General features: G+C 48.6%; 3 protein-coding genes across 10 annotated transcripts in view; 1 reads left to right on the forward strand and 2 right to left on the reverse strand.

Annotated features, from left to right (window-relative positions):
- The first annotated feature begins 1219 nt into the window (after positions 1-1219).
- chodl (chondrolectin) lies at positions 1220-5371 on the forward strand. Its single transcript, XM_062379690.1, has 8 exons — positions 1220-1361; positions 2925-3100; positions 3729-3901; positions 3981-4138; positions 4225-4269; positions 4351-4434; positions 4641-4737; positions 5158-5371. Exons 1-8 carry the CDS (start codon positions 1277-1279, stop codon positions 5237-5239), a joined length of 900 nt encoding a protein of 299 aa, XP_062235674.1. The 5' UTR covers positions 1220-1276; the 3' UTR covers positions 5240-5371.
- A 1053-nt stretch (positions 5372-6424) lies between these two features.
- On the reverse strand, positions 6425-12011 carry LOC133932829 (zinc finger protein 16-like). Of its 2 annotated transcripts, none has more exons than XM_062379692.1 (4): positions 11871-12011; positions 8958-9132; positions 8148-8444; positions 6425-7996 (listed from the first exon to the last, which is right to left on the reverse strand). In XM_062379692.1, the coding sequence occupies exons 2-4, from the start codon at positions 9130-9132 to the stop codon at positions 6579-6581; spliced, it is 1890 nt and encodes a 629-aa protein (XP_062235676.1). In that variant the 5' UTR covers positions 11871-12011; the 3' UTR covers positions 6425-6578. The 2 variants fall into 2 exon arrangements, with proteins under 2 accessions (XP_062235676.1, XP_062235677.1); XM_062379693.1 differs by lacking the exon at positions 11871-12011 and adding an exon at positions 8803-8873 and having other exon boundaries at positions 8958-9083.
- A 329-nt stretch (positions 12012-12340) lies between these two features.
- Positions 12341-14284, reverse strand: part of LOC133932614 (receptor-type tyrosine-protein phosphatase mu-like) — a 72390-nt gene continuing 70446 nt past the window's right edge. For all 7 annotated transcript variants that reach the window (XM_062379377.1, XM_062379376.1, XM_062379375.1 and 4 more), the window contains 3 exons: positions 14063-14226; positions 13702-13837; positions 12341-13408 (listed from right to left, as the gene is read on the reverse strand). In XM_062379377.1, the coding sequence (XP_062235361.1) occupies positions 13355-13408; positions 13702-13837; positions 14063-14226 (354 nt within the window). In that variant the 3' untranslated portion in view covers positions 12341-13354. The remainder of the gene's footprint in view (positions 13409-13701; positions 13838-14062; positions 14227-14284) is intronic.

The following is a 14284-nucleotide window of genomic DNA, read 5'->3' on the forward strand; positions in this document are numbered from 1 at the left end:
TTCACATGTCACCAGTTCACACATTCACATGTCACCGGTTCACCTGTTCACATGTCACCGGTTCACACGTTCACACTTCACCGGTTCACCTGTTCACATGTCACCGGTTCACACGTTCACACTTCACCGGTTCACGCATTCACATGTCTACTGTTCACACGTTCACATGTCATCGGCTGTCACACGTTCACATGTCACCGGTTCACATGTCACCGGTTCACATGTTCACATGTCACCGGTTCACATGTTCACATGTCACCGGTTCACACGTTCACATGTAACAGGTTCACACGTTCACATGTCACCAGTTCACCTGTTCACATGTCACCGGTTCACACGTTCACATGTAACAGGTTCACACGTTCACATGTCACCGGTTCACACCTTCACATGTAACAGGTTCACACGTTCGCATGTCACCAGTTCACACGCTCACATGTCACCGGTTCACACGTTACCAGTTCAGACATTCACATGTCACCGGTTCACACGCTCACATTTTACCGGTTCACACGTTCACATGTCACCGGTTCACACGCTCACATGTCACCGGTTCACACGTTACCAGTTCACACATTCACATGTCATCCTTTCACACGTTCACATGTCACCGGTTCACACCTTCACATGTCACATGAATCTGTGCTTTAATTTTTTCTGTTTTAATGGTTCTGTCAACATTTTAAAAAATAGTCACTTTTAAATAATTCTCAAAACGAAATGTCAAAATAAAAGCAGCTGAACTGACTGACCAGCTCCTGTTCTTTCAAAATAAAAGCAGCTGAAGTGACGACCAACATTTTCAGTTCCAGTTTTTTATTGTGAACATGAATCAGTGTAAACATGAAGATGACAGAAATTCACAAGGATCAAAGACGAGAGTTTCCCATAACTGCATCATCATCACCGAGTGTTAGTGTGTGTGTGTGTGTGTGTGTGGGGGGGGGGTCATGAATAGATCAGCTGCTGTAAGTGAATTAAACTGTGTGAGTGTGTGTGGCCCCCCAGGGCTTAATGAAAGAGGAGGTTACATCTGTGGCCCCTTGGGGCCGATCGATCCAGAGGAGTAAGGGGGGGGTTGAGGGAGGGGTGAGGAGTGGGGGGGGGGGGGGGGGGGGGGTTGAGGGAGGAGCTGGATGTGAGCAGCGTTCACAGACAGAAACATTTCCAGCTTCGCTTCTTCAGACGAACACGAGCAAAGATGGACACAACACACCAGGAGCAGGGCGACAGATGAATCTCCACGGAAACACTTATTAATTATTAATTATTCTCGATGTTTTTTCCGGTGATGCTGCGGGTCTTCGCGGTTGTCATGGCGATAACGGTCGCCTGGGTGGATGGAGCTCGGGTGCTGAGCGGTGAGTTAAGAAAATAAGAGTCAAACACTTTTGAGTGTGTGCCGGCTCACAGCTCTTAGAGATTGATCTGACTCCAGATATATGATTTTGATTTGAAGGTTTGTTTGAGGGTAAACATTTTAAAAATGGGTGAACTTCAAAATCTCATCAAATGATTGTTTTAAGAGTAAAACACGTAAAACATTAATGAAGATGAACTAATTCAATAAGTTAAATAACAACCAAATATTTTTATCTCACATCCTAGATTAAATAGGGTTAGGTAAAATAGTAAAATTAAAAAAAAAAAATCTGTTTGTAACTTGTTTTCTTTAATTTCCTATTATTCTGCTAAAAAACATCCAATAATAAAACATGGATTCATTTAATACAGATCCGAGTGAAACATCAGAGGAAATAGAACCAAAAATTGAAAATCAAGATGGACAACACAACAGCTTCATCGCCCCCTGGTGTCTGGCTGCAGTACAAGTCATAAACTCCTCCTCCATGTTAGCAGATGGGACCAAACTAACTAGTCAAAGTAGATGTTACATACATGTTTGTACAGATGGTTCTGTCATTTCAGCTTGTCTCTGTCTCTCTCTCTCTCTGTCCACCCGTCTGTCTCTCTGTCTGTCTATCCACCTGTCTGACTTTCTGTCCACCCGCCATACTGTCTGTCCACCCATCTGTCTCTCTGTCTGTGTCTCTGTCTGTCTCTCTGTCTTTCTGTCTCTCTGTCTGTCTCTCTGTCTTTCTGTCTCTCTGTCTGTCTCTCTGTCTTTCTGTCTCTCTGTCTGTCTCTCTGTCTTTCTGTCTCTCCGTCTGTCTCTCTCTCTGTCTTTCCACCCGTCTGTCTCTCTGTCTGTCTGTCCACCCGTCTGTCTGGATTTGGATCAGGAGGCAGATCCAGTATTTTTTTCTCTTTTTGTGAGATTAAACATCTGTAAATGATGTTAAACATCAGACGGATGAGTGATGTTCTGGTTTCAATGTGTTTCAGTGAGTCTCAGGATGAGCAGTTAGAGGCGGGGGGGGGGGGGGGGGGGGTAGGAGACAGAGCTTTTCATTTAGTGGCTTAAACAGTAAAGTGATGATGGTGCAGAAGAGAATCCAGCTAATCACCTAAAGTAGCTCTTAGTGTGTGTGACGCTAACCAGACTGTGTATTAATCACTGCAGACACACACACACACACACACACACACACACACACACACACACACACACACACACACACACACACACACACACACACACACACACACACACACACACACACACACACACACACACACACACACACACACACACACACACACACACACACTTTTCCCTGTCTCAGCCTGTCTTCATGAGAACAAGCTGAAACATCAGAAACATCTTTACAAACATTTTTTAAACGTCCAGGTTGAGTTCGGTCCCATCTGCTAACATGGAGGAGGAGGAGGAGGAGGAGGAGGAGGAGACCTGTCGTGTATCCGTCCCTCTCTCTGTAGCCGGGAGTTTTCTCTGTCCTGGTTGTGGACGTGTTGTAGCTGCAGGTGGATTCACCCCCCCCCCCCCCCCCGGTGTCTCTCAGGTCAGACGGTGTGTCCAGGTGTCCCCGAGCGTCCCTGCTATAAGATCGCATATTTCCACGACGTGTCGAGTCGCGTTGCGTTCAGGGAGGCGTGTCGCGCCTGTGAGATGGACGGGGGGGCGCTGCTCAGCATCGAGAGTCCAGCCGAGCAGAAGGACATCGAGGACCTGCTGCAGGTGAGACCCACCTCCTGCACCTCCTCCTTCCATCTGCTCCTGCACCTCCTCATCTAATCCTGCATCATCTCCTCTGTCTCCTCCTGCACCTCCACCTCCTCATCTGATCCTGCATCTCCTCCTCTGTCTCCCCCTGCATCTCCTCCTTCCATCTGCTCCTGCACCTCCTCATCTGCTCCTGCACCTCCTCGTCTCATCCTGCATCATCTCCTCTGTCTCCTCCTGCACCTCCTCCTTCCATCTGCTCCTGCATCTCCTCCTCCGTCTTCTCCTCTCATCATCTTCTCCTCTGTCTCCTCTTCCTTCCACCTTCACCACCCCCTCCTCTGTCACCTCCTCTCATCTTCTCCTCCGTCTCCCCCTCTGTCTTCTCCTCTCATCATCTTCTCCTCGGTCTTCTCTTCCTTCCACCTTCTCCATCCTCTCCTCCGTCTCCTCCTGCGTCTCCTCCTCCTTCTCCTCCTGCACCTCCTCCTCCTTCTCCTCTCATCCCCTCCTCCGTCTTCTCCTCTCATCCCCTCCTCCTTCTCCTCCGTCTTCTCCTCTCGTCTCCTCCTCCGTCCCCTCCTCTGACTCCTCATCCTTCCACCTTCTCCATCCCCTCCTCTCATGTCCTCTTCGTCTCCAGGAGCTTCGTTCAGGAGCAGGAGGAGGTGCAGGGGGAGGAGGTATAGCTGACGGGGACTTCTGGATCGGTCTCACTCGTGAGGACGGAGTGGATCCGGCTCGTCCTGAACTCGGTCCCTTCACTTCCTGTCCACAGCTCTACCTGTGGACCGACGGTAGCTCCGCCTCTTTCAGGTGATTAAAAACCCTGCGTCCAATCACATCGAGCAACAGGAAAACTACTGATGACGTAATAACACTGATGATGTCATAGGAACTGGTATTTTGACGAGCCGTCCTGTGGGGGGGAGGCCTGCGTCGTCATGTACCATCAGCCAACTGCACTTCCTGGTCTGGGCGGGGCTTATCTCTACCAATGGAACGACGACCGCTGCAACATGAAACACAACTTCATCTGCAAATACCGACCAGGTACCATCAGCCAATCAGCTTCCGTCTCTGAGGTAACCCAAGTTTGCTGGATTGGTTCTTTTCTTCTCGTTGGTTCTCTCTTTCAGGACGGGAGGACGCGAGCGGCCACGCCCCTGGAGGACGGACCCCAGGTGAGCAGGAACCTCAGGTCCTAACATCTGTGACGCCACCTGCAGGTCAAAGTGTATAACAACAGTGTGTTGGGTCCTCAGAGGCGACAGCCGGTGGAGGCGTGGCTAACCCGCCTGCGGGCAGCGAGGAGGTTCGGCCTCAGGTGACCACGGCCGCAGCTTCAGGTAAGAACATGTGAACCTGAAGTGGGTTAGGGTTAACTGATAACCTCTGATCCTGCGTCGTGGTTCAGGGTCCTGACCTCTGACCTCTGACGGGCTGCAGCTCTGTGATTTACAGCTGACTGTGATGTCATCGTTAAGGATCAGCGATGTCACGTGGCTGGTTTGTAAACAGGAAACAGTCACATGTTCTCTCTCCATCTCTTCAGGGATGTTACTGGTCTACGTCATCATTCCCACAATCCCCCTGCTGCTGCTCATCCTGGTGGCTTCTGGGACATGTTGTTTTCAGATGTTGAGCAGAAGGTAAAACTACATTTCCCAGCAGCCTCTTTTGCTCCTGCTGAGGAAGCAGAGTGTGTGTGAGTGTGAGTGTGTGTGTGTGTGTGTGTGTGTGTGTGTGTGTAGCTTAGTCATTGATTGTAAAGTCTCTAACGAGCCGTCTCGTTAACACAGATGATTGACAGTTGGCTCAGTGTTGGGACCTGGCATCAGAACAGCTGATCCAGACGTTCTCCTGAATCAGCTGTTCTGTTCTCCAGGTTCTGATCGGGTCACTTCCTGTTTCACTGCTCAGAACCAGGATGTTTCCAGGAGAACATCATCTCATTCTTTCTCCTGGAACTCATGTGACGAGCAGATTCCAAAGAACCGTTTCCAGGAATTAAAATCTGAACATCAGAAACTAATATGGGCTGGATGATGATGTCATCTGTCTCCCTGCAGTGAACCCCGCACAAAGAGCGCCACCGACCAATCACACCTGTGGATCTCCAGAGCACCCAAGGCCGACAGCATGGTGGTCTGAAGCTCCGCCCCCTGACATCACAGCATGCTGCTGGCAGAGCGATGACATCACCTGACAGCTTAGCCAATAATCGCGCTCGTTTCCAGTGGTTGTCTCATGTTACGCCCGCCCACTCATGCTTAATTAAACATGTTAATGAGCATTTGATCTAAGCGTGTGTGGGGGGGGGGGGGGGGGGGGGGGATAAAACAAACTTGTACAGAAAGTTTTCTGAGGCTATGTAGCATTAGCAGGTATCATATTTGACTCCATCTTTTACCAGGCTAAATGCTAATATGCTAATTAGCAGTAAATACAGTGATGTGACCTGAAGGTGGTGCTAGAGGAGCACCAGTGTCTGAAAATCACGTCCAACTATACAATCAACTGCACAGACTTCACCAGGATGTCACAGCGCCCCCTACTGGACACACTTTGACTCCAATGAACCGACGTGTGGCTGATCAGGGATCAGACGTCCAGCAGGAAGCGTAGTTTAATGTAGCATAGCATAAAGACTGGAACAAGCTAGCTTCGTTCTTTTTTTAATCTGAATTCATTTAATGTTCCATTGACAGGTTTGTTTTCTGTAATGTAACTGTAATGTAACTAAACTGATGTAATGCAGCTGTTTATGAACCAGTTCTCACACGTCTGACCTGTGATGACATCATCCTCTCAAATCAACGTTAACATCTGACGAGCGAAACAAATCTATTCAGACTTTGATTTGATTCTGTGGTTTGACTCTTTTCCATTAGTCCTGTGTAGCGGTTAGCTTCAGCCCGCTTGTTAACGTAGAGCTGGTGATCACCAAGTGCTGAACAACCTCAGGACTGAGGGACTCAGCTCAGAGAGAAACCAGAACCAGAACCAGAACCAGAACCAGAACCCGAACCTGAACCTGATCCGTTCAAACTCTGAATTAAAACAGAAATAAATCAATCAGAAAATTAACAAGATTTTCAATCAATCAAATTCAGTCACACAATATTTGCATCGCCCATATTCACCAATCACAATCCGTCTCATAGGGCCTCAGCTCAGAGTGACTCCCCAACCCCCCCCTCTGTACGTGTGTGTGTGTTGTGAGTCTTCAACTCGTCGGTTTGTGACATCATCAATAAAAACATTTCTGTGACTCAGTTTGTTATTTAAATTCTGTGAAACCTTTGATCCAACAAAGATGAACTGAAGGAAGAAACGTTTTCTGAATCACGTTTAATTCTGAATCAATCATAACTAATCGATCGCTGATCGTCAGATCACTCAGGTTCAGAATTTACTATCAACACAAAGTCACTTCCTCTGAACGTGCGTCGGCTCGAGGTTAAAGGTCAAGAGGTTAGAGGTCAAGAGGTCAGGAAGCAAGGAGCTCCTGAACGACCTCCGTCTCCATCTCGTCAGTCACTGCCACCTCGAAGCGCTCGGCCGGAGCCTCCACCGCCGTCTCTTCCTGTTTGCACGTCATGTCATCATCGAACAGGATGGGCGGGGCTTCCTCAGGGGGCGGTGGCCTCCCCACACCGTGCACGCGCTTCCTGTGCTGCTGCAGGTTCCCGCTGCGGTTGAAGCGCGCGGTGCAGAGGCTGCAGGCGAACGGCCGCTCCCCGGTGTGGATGATCACGTGCCTGTCCAGCTGCGAGCGACACTTCTTGTCTTTGCCACAGATGTGGCAGATGAAGCTCTGTGGCGGGCGCGCCCCGTTGGCGTGCACCACCTCCCGGTGTCTCTTCAGGTGGCTGAGGCGCCTGAAGCTGCGGCTGCAGAAGTCACAGGCGTGAGGCCGGAGCTCGCTGTGGATCGACGAGTGGCTCGACAGCAGAGACTTGAACTTGAACGTCTTGCTGCAGATGGGACACGGGAACGTCTTGGCCTGTGCTGTGCACTTCCTGTACCCGGAGGCGTGCGGCGCCTTGTTCACTCTGACCTTCAGGTGGACGCGCAGGTGATGCTGCTTCAGGCAGGTGGCGCGTTGGAAGCTGCGCAGACAGACGCCGCAGCGGTGTGGCTTCTCGCTGGTGTGGATGTGGCTGTGAGCAGCGAGGAGAGCTCTGGACTTTACCCGCTTGCCGCAGACGCTGCAGGCGAAGGGCAGGTCGTACGGAGGGTTCTCCTCTCCTCGCCGCTGCTTGGCGTGGACCAGGATCTTGTGACGTTTCAGCTGGTGCTGTCTGGCAAACTTGCGTCCGCAGGTGTCGCAGAGATGCGGCCGCTCGCCGGTGTGAGTCTGAAAGTGGATGACGAGCTGCGACCTGCATTTGAACTCTTTGCCGCACAAGTCACAGAGCAGCGAGCTGGGCCGCGGAGGAGAGGAGGAGCCCGGCACGTGGACGCTCCTCTTGTGGTGCTCCAGGTCGTTGGTCCTCATGTAGGCTTTAGGGCAGAGGTCGCAGCGGTGAGGTTTGACCCCCGAGTGGACGACCTCATGAGCCTTCAGCCTGGACCTGCAGTTGAAGGTTTTCCCGCAGACAGCGCACAGCCAGGCCTGCACCTCGCGCTGCTTCTCCAGCCTGGGGACGCCGTTGGGGTGCAGCCGGGTCAGGTGGTGCTGCAGGTTGTCGCGGCGGTTGAAGCGCAGGTCGCAGAGCTGGCAGGCGAACGGCTTCTTCCCCGTGTGGATGAAGGAGTGACGAGCCAGACTCGACTTGTTCTTCATCACTTTGCCACACACGTCACACATGATGCTCTCCACCTCCAGCTTCACCAAGGGGCCGTGCCGGGACCCCGGGTCCGGCCCCGCGTCCCGGGGGGGCGACGGAGAGGGAGCATCGCCATCTGGGGGACACAAGGGGGGGGGGGGGGCAATTATCAACATATTAAAAACATTGAATCACAAATACTTTTTCAGGACAATGTAGAAATAGAAAAAACAAAGAAATGAAGAATGTTATGAAATAAATATTATTAAATTATTAAATCCTCTCACCTGCAGGTGGAGTCCAGTTGGGATCACCTGTGTCCTCCACCTCATCCTCCGGGTCGGTATCAGGCGGCTCGCGGCGCCGGCGCCGGCGGCGTGGGGGCGGGTTTGGTTTGGCTGTGTCGGAGCTCGGAGGTCTCCTCTGGGTCCTGGACTCTGTGAGACTCGGGGAAAGCCTGATGGCCGGTTTGATGGTTCTGGTGCGCGTTGTGGTGCAGTGCTGCAGCAGAGCCCCCCCGTCTGCTCCGTCAGATCGGACTGAGAAACACTGCAGCAGCATCGCAGGTGAAGCTGCCGGAGAGGCTGCAGACCAATAAACACAAACTCATCTTCTGCTGACACCTTGTGTCTCAAACACGGTACTGCACGTCTCACACGCTACAGCGTCATAACTGATTCTGTGACATACCATTCTTAAACACGTTCTCATTTCAAATTTTCTCTTTTATCTATAATTTCATAGGATAAAGCTCCTTCAAGGATAAAAGTAATAAGACTATGTGTGGTTATCCTCCGCTAACTCCCCCAGTACATCTCAACCTCTCCCTGTTCTCCCAGCAGCACACTGGACCGTTCAGATCTCCATGTTTACATTGACCTGTGTTTACAAACAGAATGTGATAATATTTGACACATTGATGATGTATGAGGCTTATTTCACCTGAACACTTCCGCTATTAATCAGAAACGCCAGACCCTCGGGTCCGCCCCCTCCTCATCACTTCCTCCTGACTTTTCACGATAAAACACATGACATGAATCAGAACATGAAGATGTAGTTGCACTCGTCTGCCTGCAGGGGGCAGGACACCTCACCTAAATGTCTCATCAGGTCCACCTGGACGCCAGCGTCTCTCCTTGGAGCCGAGTCGCTCTGACATCCCACCTCCCTCGTCTCCTGCTGGGGACTCTCCCACTGACATCCCACCTCCCTCCTCCACTCGCAGAGCTCTTCTCCTCCTCCAGGGGGCGCCACAAGTCCAGACGACATCTTAATAAGCACCATAACACAATCAGAGGAAAGGTCACCATCATATTATTAAACTTTATTACAGGCTCAAGGCCCACAGCTTAAAAAACAAAACATACAAACAATACATTACACAGAAATATGAAAGGAAAGAAGAGCTAAAGAAGGCACTGATCTGAACAGAGCTGCGGACAGGGTCTGTCATCAGATCTATTATAGAATTGGTTGAGCGGTCCAGCCGACTCATAAACTTAAAGGTAAGGTTCCTCAGCAAGGCCATGAAGGTGGTTGGACCCATATGACAGAACAGCTCACTGGCTTTAGTACACCTGGGTTTCTGCAGGAGTACTCTAAGACAGTCATTATAGACTACGTTCAACTTACACAAGCTCTCCTTCTTGTAATTCACCCAGAGTGGAGCTGTATAGAGAGGGGGGGCACTAGGCTCTAAACACATGAATCTTTACATCAACTGTACAGTGATGGAGTTTTCAAACCAACATGTTAGCGTGGACATAGAGCATCTCCTCTGTCTGCACATGTCGGCATCATCCTCCAACGTGTCTGTAATAATGTGCCCCAAGGATTTGGTTCTACTGGACCCCCCCAGAGTTTGTCCAGATGAAAGGCAGGAAACTTAATATCCATGTCATCCTTAGACCTACAGCCCATTACCAGGCTCTTCTTGGCATAATATTTCACATCCAAATCAACCCCATAATTAGTGCAGATGTTAAGCAGCTGTTGAAACCCACTGCCACTAGGGGGTAGTAAAGCTAGGTCGTCTGCATACATGAAGTGGTTGACCAGGGAATCACCTGTCATACAACCTGTTCTGCTTCCCCCCCGCTGCCTGGAAAGGTCGTCCATATAGAGATTGAAAAGGGCTGGGGATAATATACCCCCCCCACACGGACCCCGCTACCAACTTTAAAAGGGGTAGATAAGATGCTCCCCCATCTTACAATCATAGTCTGGTTCGCATACCAGTAAGCTAGGATGTTTACTAAGCTACTGGGCACACCCCTAAGCTTGAGCTTATTAAACAGCTTAAAGTGGTTGACACGGTCAAATGCTTTGGATGCATCAATAAACCCTATAAACATAGTAGAGCCCTGCCTTCTATATGTGTCTACTGCCTCTTTCAGTGTAAATACATAGGTCGGTGCTATGCTTGGGCTTAAAGCCAAACTGATCGTCAGTGGTGGTTATGTATTCACTTATCCTGTCAAGAATGAATCTTTCTAGCACTTTGGAGAGAATACTAGCAACTGCAATGGGTCTATAGTTATCAATACTTCAGATCTTACTAGCCTTGTCTTTGATAACTGGGACAAGAACTACTGACAACATGGAGTCTGGCAATATGCCATGCGTCACCATCCCGGTAAAGCAGATAGATATTAGCACTGCCAACCTGGGGCCAGCTAACTTAAGGTGCTCTGCTGTGATGGTGTCCAGGCCACTACCCATCTGGTCTGCAAGTTGCCCTATAGCACTGAGAACATCATTGGGGTGAAACAAATACTTTCCTCATCAATTTTGCCAACATGAAAAGGCTCATATTTAATACTATTGAACAGCTCTGCAAAATGCTGCCTCTATAGGTCAGCTATTGCCACTACATCCGTTACCCCCTCTAGACTGCAAGGAAGAGCTGCTTTCGCCCTATTAAGGGTTTTTACCTCTTTCCAGAAGCAAATGATCAGCTATAGATTGAGCACTCAGCACCTGCTCTTGTTTGTTTATGTAGCGCAGGGCATATTTATACTTTGCATTAATTTTCTTTTTATGATAAAGGTCAGGTCCCTGCCTGGGCCTTCCAGCTATTACCCAAGCCCTATGGGCTGCATTGGACTCAGCGTGATGGCTAGCTACAGATGTTCTCCACCCTGGTTTGATGTTCTTGTCCTTCCTGGAATGAGTGAATAAACACCTGCTAGCCTCAAGAAGAGCTCTAACTAGATGTTTGTACAAATCACACACACTTGCACCATGGGAGGGGTCATCACAGTTTACATTAGAGCAACATATGGCACTCAGGGGCAGATATACTTTACTCAAAAATTCATCAGACCTGAAGCAATATTTGAGGACATCATCATTAGACAGTTTTTCCCAATCTATCTTTTCTACGTTGTTGCCCTCATACTTATCCAGCTTGGGAACATTGTCCACATTTAATATCATGGCAATGGGGATATGGTCAGAGGTGGCTAGCCCATAACTAATCTCAATCTCATCCAATGAAGCATCAACAGTGGACACCATGTGATCATGCCAAGAGGTCACCCTCAGAGATGCTCAGCTCATCGCCAGCTGGAAAGTCCGCCTCCAAAATGGCAGCACCTCAGGTGACCTGGTCAGGTGACCTGGTCACTGCAGTGTTCTATTAAACCCAGAGGACTCAGTTTCCCATCATGCACTGAGAACAGAAGACTGGTCAATAACCAACATTCTGCTACAAGTTCCAATCTACATAAACAGATCAATAATCAGATGATTGATAACCAATCACATGAGGTTATTTACTGTGGCATTGATGACGTCATTCAGTGATTAACCTGAACAGACAAGATCCCGCTATAATGAAATTTGATGACGTCAAGGAAAGGTGAGGTGATCGATGATGTTTATGATCATTGATTGATCAGCTGCTTCCTGAAACTCACTCACTAAGGATGCTACACATGCTATCATTAGCATGATGCTAACGCGTTACCGAGGCGGGAAGGATCAGGTGGGTGTTTCCGGTTTACCTGAGAGCGGAGCAGCTCGCGCGCACAGCGTGACGCAGACTTCACGTCTGAACCGAAAAAAACTTTAAAATAAAAACTCCGGTTTCACTTCGGACACCACCGGAACCATAGGCCACACCGGAAGCACTGCTTCTTCTTCGGTGGCTGCTTCCTGCTTCTCGTCCGGGTCCGGCGGCTTGACGGTGCCTCCACCGGCCAAAGGACGAACTGCAGGTCGACTGAACGGGCTTCTTCTTCTTGGTTCTTCTTCTTCTTCTTCAGGAGTATTTGAGGGTCAGCTGATCTAGTGTGTGTGTTTTTGAACTGTTGGGCTTTTATCTGTAGAATCCAGAACAACAGAAGAACCAAAGAAGCAGCTGAGACCGACGAGTGGTGACTCGAGTTAAAATGTTTTATTTCATATAATAATATCATGATGTAACAATATAGTGCCCAGGGATCCAGTGACTGTTGTATTTTCAGACTCAGACTCGGTGACATGTGTATAGAGATTTTTATTTTGAATATACATAACAACATAAATAATATATTTCATCACAACAAAGTTCTCATCAGCACCAGAGCCACAAACTAACAGGGTTCAACCAACATGAGCCACGTGTCAGCAGAGTGGAGTCGTTTCCTGGTGTAGCTGTGGTTCAGCTGCTCCAACGATTAAAATCATGCAACATAATTCTCTCTCTCTCTCTCTCTCTCTCTCTCTGTGCTTCTGCAGATCGACCATGACGACACTGACCACGACTGGAGGAATAAATATTCTTCTTCCTGTTTCCTGTTGATTTATTTACAATATGAACAAACGGCTGCTGACGACTGAGACGGTCGACATCAAGCACCAACGAAGAAGACACACAACAGGACGGACAAACTTCTTCACACAACTTTTCTCTTGAGGTGGTGTGGTCAGAACGAGCCGCTGAGTTTCATCATCGATCAGCTGATCGCTAAGGTTCAAAGTTTATAGTTGAATGTACGGTGTCCCACAGGGCTCAGTTCTCAGTCAACTCTTGCTTCTGAAACACAAACCTCATTTCAGCTGAAACTGAAGAAGAAGAAGAAGCGCTGACGTGTGAGATGATTATTGATTCATCGATCATTTTAGTATCTTATTCAACAATCATCTTTTATTTTGACAGGACAGGAGGTGATACCAGTGGGTTCAGAAGCTTTTATTTTGAGGGTGCAGTTGTCTGGTTGGGTGTCGGGGGGGTTCGGAATTGATTATCGATCTGATCGATCACAGACTCTGACGTGGTTTTGGTTCATTAACACAACTAAACAATACAAACACAACAACGTGACACAATAAGATCAAACAGAGTGAGTGTGTGTCCATGCTGCACGTCACACTTCAGTCTGACAAGGCAGTGCAAATACATCCTCCTCTTCCTCCTCCTCTTCCTCCTCCTCTGCTCCTTCAGTCAGTAGTAAACCTCCTTCTCCTCTTCTGGTGAGGGTGAACACGATGAAGATTCTTGTTGAAGTTAAGCAGAGTTGAGATACTCCAGAGCAACTTCATAACAGAATTTATACTGTTCCTGCAGAGGTCATCAGAGGTCAGAGGTCAACACATGGGTGAAAAAACACGATGTTTGCAATATTAATAGCAACTTTGAAACGTAAAGGGTTTTAATGAAATCACGTTGATTGTGACAAAAATAATAATTTGTATGATATATATCTACATATATATTGATCTGAAAAAAGAATAATTAATTTTCAATGATAAGATAAAACAGGACAAGATGAATATATGTGATGATGATGATAATAGTAAGAAGTAAATAAGTTCTTGAATATGACTTTTCATAATGATAATGTGTGTGTTTACCAGCAGATCCACCATGTTGGGTTTGTTGTTCCTCAGAGTTTTGACAGCGTGAAAGACGTCAACACATCTCTGCTGTCGCAACATCTCACACACGATGCTGATGCTGCAGAAGACTCCGCTGCGACCGCCGCCATTCCTGCAGGGGGCACCAGAGAGGAGGGAGGAGTTAACTGTTGTTCCACTTTGCAACACACGATGGAGACAAATCACCACTGATGAAAAATCAGCTCACTTTTACCAACAGTGTTAGTCTGTGTGTATCACGGTAGTAGTATTACTAAGAGTGCCAGTATTACTACAAGTACCAGCAGTACTGCAGTACCAGTGTTAATACAGTGTGAGTGTGTGCTTGTGGTCGTACAGGCAGTGCACCACCGTGCGCCCCTCGCCGCCGTCGTACTCCTCCTGCCATTTGTCCACTTGATGAACCAGTTTGAGGAAGGAGCGCTTGGACACGGGCGTGTCCCGGTACATCGGCCAACCCAGGAACTGGAACTGCTGCACCATACGGTACCCGTCCTGAGGCTGCACACACAGGGAGGACAGGGTGGTCAAAACAAAGTCACCCCACAACTCACACGAC

The sequence above is a fragment of the Platichthys flesus genome, chromosome 21, assembly GCF_949316205.1.
Source record: "Platichthys flesus chromosome 21, fPlaFle2.1, whole genome shotgun sequence".
NCBI lineage: Eukaryota > Metazoa > Chordata > Actinopteri > Pleuronectiformes > Pleuronectidae > Platichthys > Platichthys flesus.